Here is a 12,916-nt window from a genome sequence, read left to right on the forward strand (position 1 = left end):
CTTTGAAAAGGTCCTTTGTCTTCTCTGTTAGATTTATTCCTAGGCATTTTATCTTTTCGGTTTCTATTGTAAATGGGATTGCATCCTTCAGTGCCTTTTCCCCAGATTTTTGGGTCACCTGTTACTTTACTGAATTTATTGATGATTTCTAGTAGTTTTTTTTTTTTTTTGGTAGAATTTCTGGGATCCTCTAGGTATATCAATATATCATCTGCAAATGATGATAACTTAACATCATCCTTTCCAATTTGGTGCCCTTTGATCTCTCCTTCTTGCCTGATTGCAATGGTGAGGACTTCTAGGACTATATTGAATAGAATTGGTAAGAGTGGACATCCTTGCCTAGTTGCTAATTCTAGGGGGGGGGGGGGAGCTTTCAATTGCTTTCAGTTCTCCTTGTTGAATATGATGTTATCCATGGGTTTGTCATATGTTGCCTTTATAATTTTCCTTCTTCACCCAATTTCCTGAGGGTCTTTATGATAAATGGGTGTTAGGCCATGTTAGATGCTTCTTTTGGTTAAAAATACTCCCTGATTTTTTGGTCTACCCTTGCCTGTGATTCAATTGGCTAAAGCCCCTGAGGTCATGGATTAAGAAGTCCTAAATTCCCTTCTCTCAACACCAGCATTGTGTGTTTCCTTAACTACTACCACTGTGCATAGAGGGGAAACGGCACTGTTAATCTGCTGAGGCTCTAAATTCTTTGTGTTTGGCTTTAGTTCCATGCCCCTTTGCACTCCAGCCACATGTACAAGCACCCACCTGAGGCCATAGTGTTTCTTTGATTATCTCAGCTGCAGTTGGTGAATTTTGTCAAGTTCAATAGTGGTAGATATTTGGTTTTTTTGGGGGGATAATCTGATCTGGAAACTGCTACTCCATAGCCACTCCTCCCAGAATTCCCAGTTTTGATATTTCAAAGTGATATGTTCAGTTTCCAGCACAGGTTCTGCCAGGGTCCACTTGAAGGAGGTGCCAGGGCTTGAAGACAGCCATTTAACATTAAATGGGGGACAACACAGCTAGCAAAAATTCAGAGACATGGTCATGAAGAACAACTGTTTTTCCTGGCAAAGTTGTGCAAGAGACAAGACACAAGTCTCCTTTAGAGAATATTCAATAGTTTCCTCAAGAAAGAAGTAATTAGTTAACATAGATTCAAGATTGCCTTACAAGGCCAACTCCCAAATACCACCATTCCTGGAAATGCAAGGATAGAGTTCTTGACTCAGTATAAATCTTAAATGTTTCTCTCCTTTGTACAGTTTTTCTTGATGCCAATGATGGGCTCACAATCCCCCATGAAGTTTTCAAATCTCCACCCCCCCTATTTATCACTGTGTGCCATTTTCCTTGTTGACATGGTTCTACCTGAACTTCTAGTTTAAACAGTGAATTGTTGAACTCTGTGGTAAAGTGTAGACAGCAATGGAAGTCTGGACAAGACTTTTTTTTGAGGAAAATTGGGGACATAAATGGAAAGCAGCTTGAATTTGGCAAAAGAATGAGGGTGACCAGATTTTTATCTTTCCAATATCCTACCACCTATCTGGACAGGATCCCTCATCATTCAGGTCTTAGCTTCTTCCTTGTAAAGTACAGGCTTTGGGCTATGTGACATTTGGCCCCTGACCCCTTCTTTCCAATGTCCTTACTCTGAGATTGCCTTACAACAAGATAAGTCAAGGATCCTGTTATTTCAGGAGGGAAAGGGAAAAGCCATGGTTAAAGACCTTTATAAATGTTCAAAATCAGTGTAATATGTATTTTACTATTGCAATTGAGAAAGCCATAGGAAAACATTCTGGCATTATAGGTAGCTGTTCAAGTAAAAGTAACTTTCTAATAACTGAACTAAATGACATTAAAATATGAATAGCTTCAATATACTCATCTTCTCTCTCTCTCTTTTTCCCCGCACCGTCTTCCCAACTTTAGGCTTATGAACGGCCACAGAAGCACTCAGCTCTCCATTATGACCCAGGCCTTCCACAGGACTTCACCGGTGACACCTTAAAACCAAAGCACCAGCAAAAAAGCAGCAGCCAGAACCACATGGACTGGTCCACCAACTCTGACAGTGGACCTGCCACGCAGAATTGCTTCATCAGTCCAGAGTCTGGCCGAGAAACTGCAATCACCAGCAAGATCCCAGCTCTTGAGCCCGTGGTTTCCTTTGCAAAGGTCCAGGGCAAGAAAGGCAGTGCAGGGAGCACGTGGAGTCAGCTGTCCACCAGTGGCAAAGATCTGCTCCTGGGAGCTGTGATTCCATCCCCAAGCAGCCACAGCTCCCCAGCCCCAGCCAGCAGCTCTGCAGAGTGCAATGGGCTTCAACCTTTGACAGATCAAGATGTTGGGGGGGTGAAAGAACTCCAGGAACCACCCGTTATAAGCACCAAGAAAAAGTCCAGTAAAAAAGACTTGATAAGTCAAAGCATACCCAACCCAGACCTGGATTGGGTCAAGAATGCCCAGAAAGCATTTGAGAATACAGAAGGGAAAAAGGAAGGTTATTCTGCAGATAATGCCCAAGAGGCATCACCAGCCAGGCAGAATGTGAGTTCCATTAGTAATCCTGAAAATGACTCTAGTCATGTCCGGATTACCATCCCTATTAAGGCACCATGTCTAGATCCAGTCAACCACAAGAGGAAAAAGAGACAGTCCATCAAAGCTGTGGTGGAAAAGATCTTGCCAGAAAAAGCCCTGGCTTCTGGAATCCCTATGAGTAGTGCAGTTGTCAGCAGGATACTTTCTAGCTCAGAAGGGAATAAGAAAGATCCCCGGGTCCCTAAATTCAGTAAGATGATAGAGAGTGAGTCTTCTCCAGTGGGTCTGGAGATGGGTGTAAATGCTGAGAAAGTGATCCCAGTAGGTGTGTCCAGGCAGCGGAAGCCATCTTTGGTCATGTCACCTCCAGCGTGCACTGACCACTCCCCATCGAGAAAGCTGCCGGAAATCCAGCACCCGAAATTTGCCGCCAAGCGGAGGTGGACTTGCAGCAAACCCAAGCCCACCAGCATGCTGCGGGAGGCCGTCATGGCTACCTCGGATAAGCTGATGGTGGAGCCGCCATCAGCCTACCCCATCACCCCCTCCAGCCCGCTGTACACCAACACCGACAGCTTGACTGTGATCACCCCAGTGAAAAAGAAGCGAGGACGGCCAAAGAAGCAGCCACTGCTCACGGTTGAGACAATTCATGAGGGGACCTCCACCAGCCCAGTCAGCCCCATCAGCCGGGAGTTTCCCGGCACCAAGAAACGGAAGAGACGACGCAGTTTAGCAAAGCTGGCCCAGCTGGTGCCTGGGGAGGACAAACCCATGAGCGAGATGAAGTTTCACAAAAAAGTTGGGAAGCTTGGAGTGTTGGATAAGAAGACCATCAAGACCATCAACAAGATGAAGACACTCAAGAGGAAAAATATCTTGAACCAGATCCTCTCCTGCTCCAGCAACCCTGCTCTGAAGGCCAAAGCGCCACCGGAGACCAGCCCCGGGGCCTCTGCAATTGAGAGCAAGCTGGGAAAACAGATCAATGTCAGCAAGAGAGGAACCATCTACATTGGCAAAAAGAGGGGCAGGAAGCCAAGGGCAGAGCTGCCGCCCCCATCTGAAGAACCCAAAACAGCCATCAAGCACCCAAGGCCTGTCTCTAGCCAGCCAGATGTCCCAGCCGTGCCTTCCAACTTCCAGTCACTCGTGGCGTCTTCACCAGCAGCTATGCACCCACTCACCACCCAGTTGGGTGGGTCAAATGGCAACTTGAGCCCCGCCAGCACCGAAACCAGTTTCTCAGAGCTGAAAACGATGCCAAATCTCCAGCCCATCAGTGCTCTTCCAACCAAAACCCAAAAGGGGATCCATAGTGGAACCTGGAAGCTGTCTCCACCCAGGCTGATGGCCAACTCGCCTTCACACCTGTGCGAGATCGGTTCGCTTAAGGAGATCACACTATCCCCAGTGAGCGAATCCCACAGTGAGGAGACCATCCCCAGTGACAGCGGCATCGGGACAGACAACAACAGCACGTCAGACCAAGCGGAAAAGAGTTCAGAATCCCGGCGGAGATACTCTTTTGATTTCTGCTCCCTGGACAACCCAGAGGCCATTGCGTCTGACACCAGCACAAAGAACCGGCATGGCCACCGGCAGAAGCATCTCATTGTGGATAACTTCCTGGCCCACGAAAGCCTCAAGAAGCCAAAGCACAAGAGGAAACGGAAAAGCCTGCAGAGCCGCGATGATCTCCAGTTTCTAGCTGACCTGGAAGAGCTCATCGGCAAGTTCCAGGTGTTCAGGATTTCCCACCGGAGCTACACGTTCTACCATGAGAATCCCTACCCCAGCATCTTCCGGATTAACTTTGATCACTATTACCCGGTGCCATATATCCAGTATGACCCGTTGCTCTATCTCCGCCGGACTTCAGACTTGAAGTCAAAGAAGAAGCGTGGGAGGCCTGCCAAAACCAATGACACCATGACAAAGGTGCCTTTTTTGCAAGGGTTCAGCTACCCTATTCCCAGTGGAAGTTACTATGCACCCTACGGAATGCCTTACACATCAATGCCTATGATGAACCTCGGTTATTACAGTCAGTACCCGGCTCCGCTGTACCTGTCCCACACACTCGGAGCAGCTTCCCCATTTATGAGGCCAACAGTGCCTCCACCTCAGTTTCACACTAGCTCCCACATGAAGATGTCGGGGAGCACCAAACATAAAGCAAAGCACGGCATACACCTGCCAGGACCCGTGGGCATGGGCCTTGGTGACATGCAGCCGTCCCTGAACCCTCCAAAGGTGGGCAGTGCTGGCCTGTCAAGTGGCCGGCTCCACAAGCGGAAACACAAACACAAGCACAAGCACAAGGAAGATCGACTCCTGGGCACCCACGACAACCTTAGCGGTCTCTTTGCAGGCAAAGCGGCAGGTTTCTCCAGCCACCTGCTGAGTGAGCGGCTGAGTGGTGTGGAAAAGGAGCTCCAGCTGGTGAGCGAGAAGAGCAGGCATAAGGAGAAGCAGAAGCACCAGCATGCTGACGTCAGCCACAAAGCTCCCAAGAGCAGCTTTGAGGTGGACAACCTGTCAACGCTGTCCCTTTCGGATGCTCAGCACTGGACGCAGGCCAAGGACAAAAGTGACTTGAGCAGCGAGCCTGTGGACCCATGCACAAAAAGGTACTCTGCCAGTGGAGGAGACGGTGGCAATGCAAGATCAGAAAGCCTGGATGTGTTCAGTGACATGAACCCTTCGAATGACAAGTGGGACAGTGACCTGAGTGGGATTAAGAGACGGAGCTTTGAAGGCTTTGGGACATACAGGGAAAAGGACATCCAAACCTTCAAGATGAACCGCAAGGAGAGAAGTTCTTTTGATGCCTCCATATCTCCAGGTAAGACCAAGCTTTTCTTTCAGACTTGGGCTGTCCGAGTGCTGGGCTGTCCACCTTGGTAATCCGCCATCTTTGACACAGTACATTTCCTAGTTTGCAAAGAGTTAGGAACCAAATGATTGAAGTTTGCTGCATGTTTTATATATTATGTGTTTGGTACTTGCTGTCTTCCCTCCCTCTATATATATAAAAACAGAGTTCACTGTATGTTTAGAGAAAAATCAGTGACATGTAGTGATAGATACTGAACTCAGGACCTCACACTTGCTAGCTCTGAGCCACTGCACAAAACTGAGATCTGTGGGCTCAGATGCAACCCGAGCAGCTACCTGGTCTGTGTTTTGGCTTTCTATCAAGAATGCTAGTTTTCAGTCTTTCTCTTTTCTTAATGGTGTGGTTTAATAGTCTTCAGCACTCATTATAAAGACTCACAACCTCCCAAGACTGTCAACTCTTAACAGGAAGGACTAGTTTAGTCTGTCCCATCTTTTGGATTTGGAAGTCACACATACTAGGTGAGGTCTATAACCAGAGCTAGTGGCCAGTGGATCCCGAAAGTGTGCCTGACAAGAGGGTCATAGCCCCATGTCATGCCTTTTTCTCTGCGCATGGGCGTGTAACAAGCTACCCAGGACAGAGCCCCCCAGTGAAGCCCTTACTCATTTCCTTTCGGGAAGAGGAGAGAGCCTGGCTGAAAGGAGTTATGATCCCCCTGTTCTCATGGGGCTATTCTGCTGGGTCATTTGGCATTATCTAGTGCCAGTGGGATTTGCCCACTGAGCTCCACATCAACCTGATGGTTGCCACTAGAAAAGCTTCATTCCTTGTTCTCTGGTAGCATTTCCTGGCAAATCTCCACGCTGAATGTGCATGGCACGGAAGTCTCACACTTTATAGCATGTGTCCCTTTGTCCCTGTCCACGTATTACATAGATGAAAAAGTCCTCTAGAGTTTTTTTTAAAAAAACTCTATTTTCTTAAAAAAAAAAAAAAAAGCAATTTCACCCTTAGGATTCGCAGAAGCTGAAAGAGTTTCTCTGTCCCTTCTGTCTCCATGGTAAGCAAAACACTCTGGTCAAAGTATTAGTTTTCAAGGACTAATGATTCTTATTTAGGGTTTGAATTTAGTATTTGACCTCTGATCATGTTTGGCCTCTTACTTTAAAGAGAGTTCTCTCATTGCAGTGAGGGTGAGAGCATTCTCTTAGGAGAAATTAGAGACCTATGCTAGAGGTTATGGAGAAACATGGGTATGAGGTAAGAACCATGCAAAGTTAGTCTCAAATTGCTGCTCACTTGTGAGTTGTTACAATGGGAGATGTTGCTGGTTCATGAAGAGTTCACCTAGCAGTCATGTCACCTGCCTTTGCTGGAGATAACAAACAGCACACAGTTCTCCTCTTCCCAAAATGAATCTGCTCCTCCAAATTTCTCCACTTGTCAAAGGTGCTGACCTCTTTCTACAAAGCCCACAATAAGTTCCCCTGCACAGGAGATGTGAAATTGAATGTCTGCATGAGATATACTCTTGTTTTTCCTTTCAGCATGAAATTGACCCGTATGACCAAAACTTAGGGCAGAAGTCGTTCTTATTTTTCTATTTTCTTGGTATGTTTTAACTAGAAAGTTATGGTAGTATGCTAGTACTCAGAACTGGGGGCCAGGCAATGGTGAACCTGGGTAAGAGAGCATATTACAATGCTCAAGGAACTGGGTTTAAGCCCCTGGTCCTCATTTGTATGGGGAAAGCTTCACAAGTGATGAAGCAGGGCTGCAGGTGTCTCTGTCCTTTTCCCTCTCTATCTTCTCCTTCACTCTCAATTTCTCTCTGTCTCTATCTAATAATAAATAAATGAAATGATTACTTCTAAGGACTTACAGGCAAGAATCTTCATGTGTCATGCCTGTGAATCAAGAACTTAGAAGTTCAAACATGTTCTTACTGCTGATGAGATTTCCCAGGAGGGAGGGAGGAAGGGAGGGAGAGGAAGAGAGAGCAAAGGAGGGAGAGAGAGAGAGACTGAGGATGCCCACATCCTAAGAGCTGAGGACTAGACCCAACTCTCATGGTCTCTCTTCATGATGATAGGATGGTGCTCTGTTTGGTTCTTGGGGCAGTGTCCACGAATCAGTAGTCTGTGGGGGTGGGTCAGACCTTTTATGTCTTTTTTTCTCTTTTCATCACTGGCACATCAACACAGTGGCTTGACTTTTTCAGTAGAAGGACATAGAAAAGAAGACAGGGTATAATATCCAAGCGCCATCCAATACCGTAACATTTTCCTGTGTAGTCTTGTGGGCTCATACTTGTGTCATATGCATGTCAGGATAGGTGCTATTTCACTAGCCCTGAGAAATTTTATTTTGTTCTTATAACCACTTTTCAGTGGCCATGGTGCTGGCTCAACTGTAGAGTGCAGGACTTACAAGCAAGCAGTCCCGTTTGATCTCCAGTGCTACACTTGCCAGAGAGATGATCTGACTCTTTCACAGAAAAAAAGTCATCCTTATTTCTGTGTTACTTCACATGCATTTTTAAGCATCCTTCCAAACCTTATGAAGAGAGATATTTTCATTCCTAGTTTATAAGTCAGGACTCTGCACTTCAATCAAACGATCTACCCAGGTGACAAAGCTTGTCATGTGTGACTCTAGGATCCTGTCCCACTTCACTGCAGCCCAACTACATGTCACCTAATAGTGAAGGTCAAGCCTAGATCACTGATCCTGAGCTCCACTTCTTCTGTATCCTACAAAATGTCCTCCACCCATGCTCTGATTACATGTCTCCCCCCACCCCCCCCCAAGGTATTTGCACAGTGATTACATGATGATTGTAAAGAGAGACTAATTATGGAAAGAAGACCCCATTATTCAATCCCCAGACAGTGAGGTAGGATTCCTTAGTCTAATGTTTATTTGATACCCCCGGAAACATTTACGGTGGAAGAACTTTGACCTCTAACCTTAAACAATTTTGTGGGTAGAACTTCAACCTCTGTCCTTAATAAAATGTGTTCTTCTGAATTCTTCATTTTTGATTCAGCTTTGTACCTACCTCTGTGTTTGTTACACAAGTTCATTTTTTTCCTCGGGGAGTCATAGTCCTTGATGCTGTCTATGTGAGTGATTCCTGAGGATCCTGCATATCCCATTAGGCAAAAACAGACCAGATTCCCTTTTACCTCCTTTCTAGCCATGGCCTCCCATTGCCCCTGGTTCAAATGCACCCCTGTTGCTGAACTTCCAAAGTTTCTGGAGGGAAAAATAATGTCTTCAGGAGCACTTGGAATTTAGTGTAGAGTTTGATGAGATTTGTTGAAGAGTATTCCCCTGGCTGTGATATCTTCCAGAGTACAGCAAGGCAGGGGGGGATTTAGGCTGAGGTCTATGGAGAATGGAGCTCCTTCAGAGACTTGACCTGAGTGGAATGGATGGTACTGAGAGCTTCCTCTTTCCCACCTTTTCCATTTCCAGCCCGGATTCATTTTCTCTGTGCCTTGATGTCCAATATCACATGAGGTAGTCTTTAAAATAGATGCAACCTTTAGATGCATAGATGTCATTCTTGAGCCTACTGAGGAGCCGACTTAAGAACTCAGTGGAGAAAGGACATGAGTGCTCCCTGAGATCAGAGCCGATGAAAGGCATAGTATAAATGTAAGTCATTATCGTTCTGGAGCAAGGAATTAGAGACTCCATTTAGCAAGAGCAGCACTTGCACACTCCATTTCCTCTTCTCTGCTTGGAAAATCATTCATTCTCCATCCCTGTGGCCCAGCCAACAGATTCATTGTCTCGTTAGTCTGCCTTGAAACACACCTAAAGCTGATAACCCATATGAATTCTTTACCATTCTTCTCTGTTCTAGTCCTTCCTAATTTTTGTTTTCCTTGTTTGTTTGACGAGGCAATGGCTTTTCGATTGTTCAAGTGCACTTACTAAATTCCTGCAAAAAATTCCTAGGGCTAAATAATGGGACAGTGCAACTCATGAACTCTCAGAGTAAGCACATCTACACTGGCTCCATTGGTACCCCTATTCTACCAGGTATCTCCCCCCTCAAACATACACACACACACACACACACACACACACACACACACACACACACACACACACAGATGTGCAGCAGACTAATGGAAGTACAACATCCCCAAAGTTGACAGTGCATAATTACAGTGTTTCTAAAAGCTAAGTTTCCATAAGGCAGTGGCAGAGGTCACTATCATGGGTGGTGATCTCTCTACTCAGACCCCTTGGAAATAATCTTCTTATACTCTAATCTGAAAATATGCTGGGAACCTTGCACACCTCCACCACTGCTGACCAGTCTCCATTCAGACACTGAATAGGCAGTGAGAAGAGGAAATATATGTGTGTCTATTATATTCTAGTCCAGTGACATAATAGGATAGCCACCCCAAATCTCCAGATGTCAAGTACATTCCTCATGGTGAACAGGTGCTAAAAGTGAGTCCTTCACTCACCTCTCCTATCAGAATCCCGCTGTGAAGATAAAGAGGTTCCCTTGAACCTGACTGACTCCACTTCTTGTATTTTCCATCTTTCCTTTTGTCAGACCCTCTTAGTACACTGAAGCATTCTAGTTTGCAGTCTGTTGCCATTCACAGTCAGACATTGGATATCCAAGGCAAAAGTAGCACAAAAACCTCCACCAAGTGGCTAGCCAGGAAAGGGAATTAACTGCATAGACTGTCATAAGAACTATACAGGAGGAGAAAATGTGAGGAAAGTTTTTTGAAAAAAAATTGATAGAGGAGGACTCCTGAGAGGGAAAAACCAAGACCAGGAGAGAGAGAGAGAGAGAGAGAGAGAGATCAAAATAAAAATGAAAGCTCATGAAGTCCATTTGCCCTTAATCCAGGTTGAATTCTATTCTGTTCTGTGGGAATTGAAAGATTAGTTAATTAATGGCTATCCTGTGGTCTAATTGGATTATGAATACCCACCCCAGTTTTCTCTTGTCACTAGCCAGCTGAGAAACCTCTCCATCTTTTTGACTTTCAGTTTACCCAAGTGAGATTTTGCCAATAGAGATTCTGGCCAGGCCTCATGGTCCAGGATTCTGAAATCTCAACTCTACAAAATGTACTTTGTATACTAACATGAAGACAAAACCATATTGAGCAGGAGGAAGACAGTGCCCACATTATTGGCCAAGTTGGCCAGCTAGCTATCCAGCCAAGTTTCAGAATTCATCCATGTATTAGATTATACAGCCCTGTTCATTTTGGCTCCAATCAGTTTGCTTAACTGTTTGATCTCACATTTTGAAAGAGGAGGGAGTTCCTCTCATTCATGATTTCCACCAACAAGTTAGTGTGTCCCTGATCCTGCCTGAGCTACAGTCTTCAGCCTAGAAACAACAGTATAGAGAACCAGAATGACTATTGAGAGAAGACTCACCTGGCTTACACTTAGACTAAGAAGTAAAGATTCCATGGGGTTGATTGGTGGCACACCTAGTAGAACACACATGTTACCCTCTCCTCCCCAACTTGAAAGCTTCCCCCTTACAATAGATAAATTTCAAAAGCAGGGAAGCAATGCTCTGGGCATTTCTTCTCTCTATCTCTCTTTCCCTCTCTGTTTCCACTCTATTTTAAAAGATGGCCTCCAGGAAATTTGGACCCCTGAATAATTCTAGAAGACAAGACTCTTCATGATGTAGGATAAAATGAGTATATTGAGACATTGGAGGTAAAGTGAGGGAGGCCCGGCAGTGGCGTGCCCAGCTGCGGGCACATAGTACAAAGCGCAGGACCTGCACAAGTATCTAGGTTCAAGCCCTTGATTCCCCACCCATAGGAGGAAGCTTCACAAGTGATGAAGCAGGTCTGCAGGTGTCTCTCTGTCTCTCTCCCTCTCTATCTCCTCCTCCCCTCTCATTTTCACTCTGTCCTATCCCAATAAAATGGGAAAAAATGGCAATCAGGAGCAGTGGATTCGTAGTGCTAGCGCCAAGCCCCAACAGCTATAACCCTGGAAGCAAAATAAATAAATAAATAAATAAAGTATTGATCCAGTAACACATGGTTAGTTGGTAAAATCTAACTGGAGAGTTTACAATCAATAAGAGAAGATGGAAGAGAAGAGAAAAAGAAAGGTGAGCTTGTAGGAGAGATGTTAAGCTATATGTTTCCTTCACTGTGAGCTGTTGTAAAAAGTGAACATCGCTTAGACAATAATTTGGTTCCTGGGCTCTCTCCAGGGATCCATGTTTGGAACTGGAAATGATCTTTGTAGGGTCTGACGGAAGTCATTTTTCCCCCTTTCCTGTCTTCACAGTCACACTGACTTGTTTTATCGAGCCTCCCAAGGTTCCTCCTAAGGTTTCCTTATAGAAGCCAGGAATTAATCAAATTAAGTGTTATGACCCATAACTTCTTGCTAGCACTAGCCAAAAATAAAAGTGAAATAAAATGAAAAGATAAAAAAAGAGAGAGGAAAAAAAAAAGCTTAAATTCCCAGTGTCTCTTTTGCTACACTGAAGCCAGAAATGGAGCAATTCTGCCTCTGAGTGTGAATACCCCAGGCTATTTATCTTCCCACAGTTGCTGAATGTTACCTTATCTGGCTGGAGGTTATTATTTATACCTCTGTGGCTTTGGAGAATTATGCAGATTCAGGTGTAGATGCAGGGAGGTTATAATTTTGACAGTCTTGGCTTTGATACAAAATGGGGCCTTTCATCATTGGAGAAATCAGAAAAGCAAGCCTTCCAAAAGCTGGTCTGCCACTGCTTAGCGATAAGGACAGTGTCTTTGGAAGAACCCTTCAGAAAACCCCTCCTTTGCTGGACTCTGAAAGTGATGGGACTGAACACTGGTCCGGATTCTGATAGAGGCTTGTTCCAGAATAGCAATTAGCACAAATGGACTAAAGTCAAGGCAGAGTGACATGTATAAGGAAAATTTAAAAAACTATTTCTGTAATGGTTAATATATAAATTGTGTGTGATAAATCTGTGTGTGTGGATATCTATGTGTGCATACGAACACACACGCACACGAACACACACACACAATTTGATACTATCCTGAGAGAGGAATTAAAGAATGCGTAGCACAGTGATTTTGCTCTCAAAGAAGTTACACTCTACAGTTCTCTCACATAATCTACAGGATGGAACCTGGTACAGCTTATATTATAAAGACTGAGGGGAGCCAGGCAGTGGTGCACTTGATTAAGCACTTAGTACCAAGAGCAAGGACCCACTCAAGGATCCAGATATGAGCCCCCTGCTACCTACCTGAAGGGGTGGCACTCACAAGTGGCAAAGCAAGTGTCTGCAGGTGTCTCTCTGTCTCTCTCCCTCTTTATCCCCCCCACCTCAGTTTCTCTATGTGCTATCCAATAAAATGGAAAAAAATGGTCATCAGGAGCAGTGGATTTGTAGTGCTGGCACCAAGCCCCAGAGATAGGCTATCAAGGGCTCAACTGTCATAGAGAAAGTTCAAGCATTATCCGAATGAGCCTAAACTTCTTTCA

General features: G+C 45.1%; 1 protein-coding gene across 3 annotated transcripts in view; it reads left to right on the plus strand.

Annotated features, from left to right (window-relative positions):
- SETBP1 (SET binding protein 1) overlaps nucleotides 1-12,916 on the plus strand; it is a 467,429-nt gene that overhangs the window by 335,511 nt on the left and 119,002 nt on the right. For all 3 annotated transcript variants that reach the window (XM_060173802.1, XM_060173804.1, XM_060173803.1), the window contains one exon: nucleotides 1,940-5,401. In XM_060173802.1, coding sequence (XP_060029785.1) covers nucleotides 1,940-5,401 — 3,462 coding nt within the window. The remainder of the gene's footprint in view (nucleotides 1-1,939; nucleotides 5,402-12,916) is intronic.

The sequence above is a fragment of the Erinaceus europaeus genome, chromosome 15, assembly GCF_950295315.1.
Source record: "Erinaceus europaeus chromosome 15, mEriEur2.1, whole genome shotgun sequence".
Taxonomy (NCBI): domain Eukaryota; kingdom Metazoa; phylum Chordata; class Mammalia; order Eulipotyphla; family Erinaceidae; genus Erinaceus; species Erinaceus europaeus.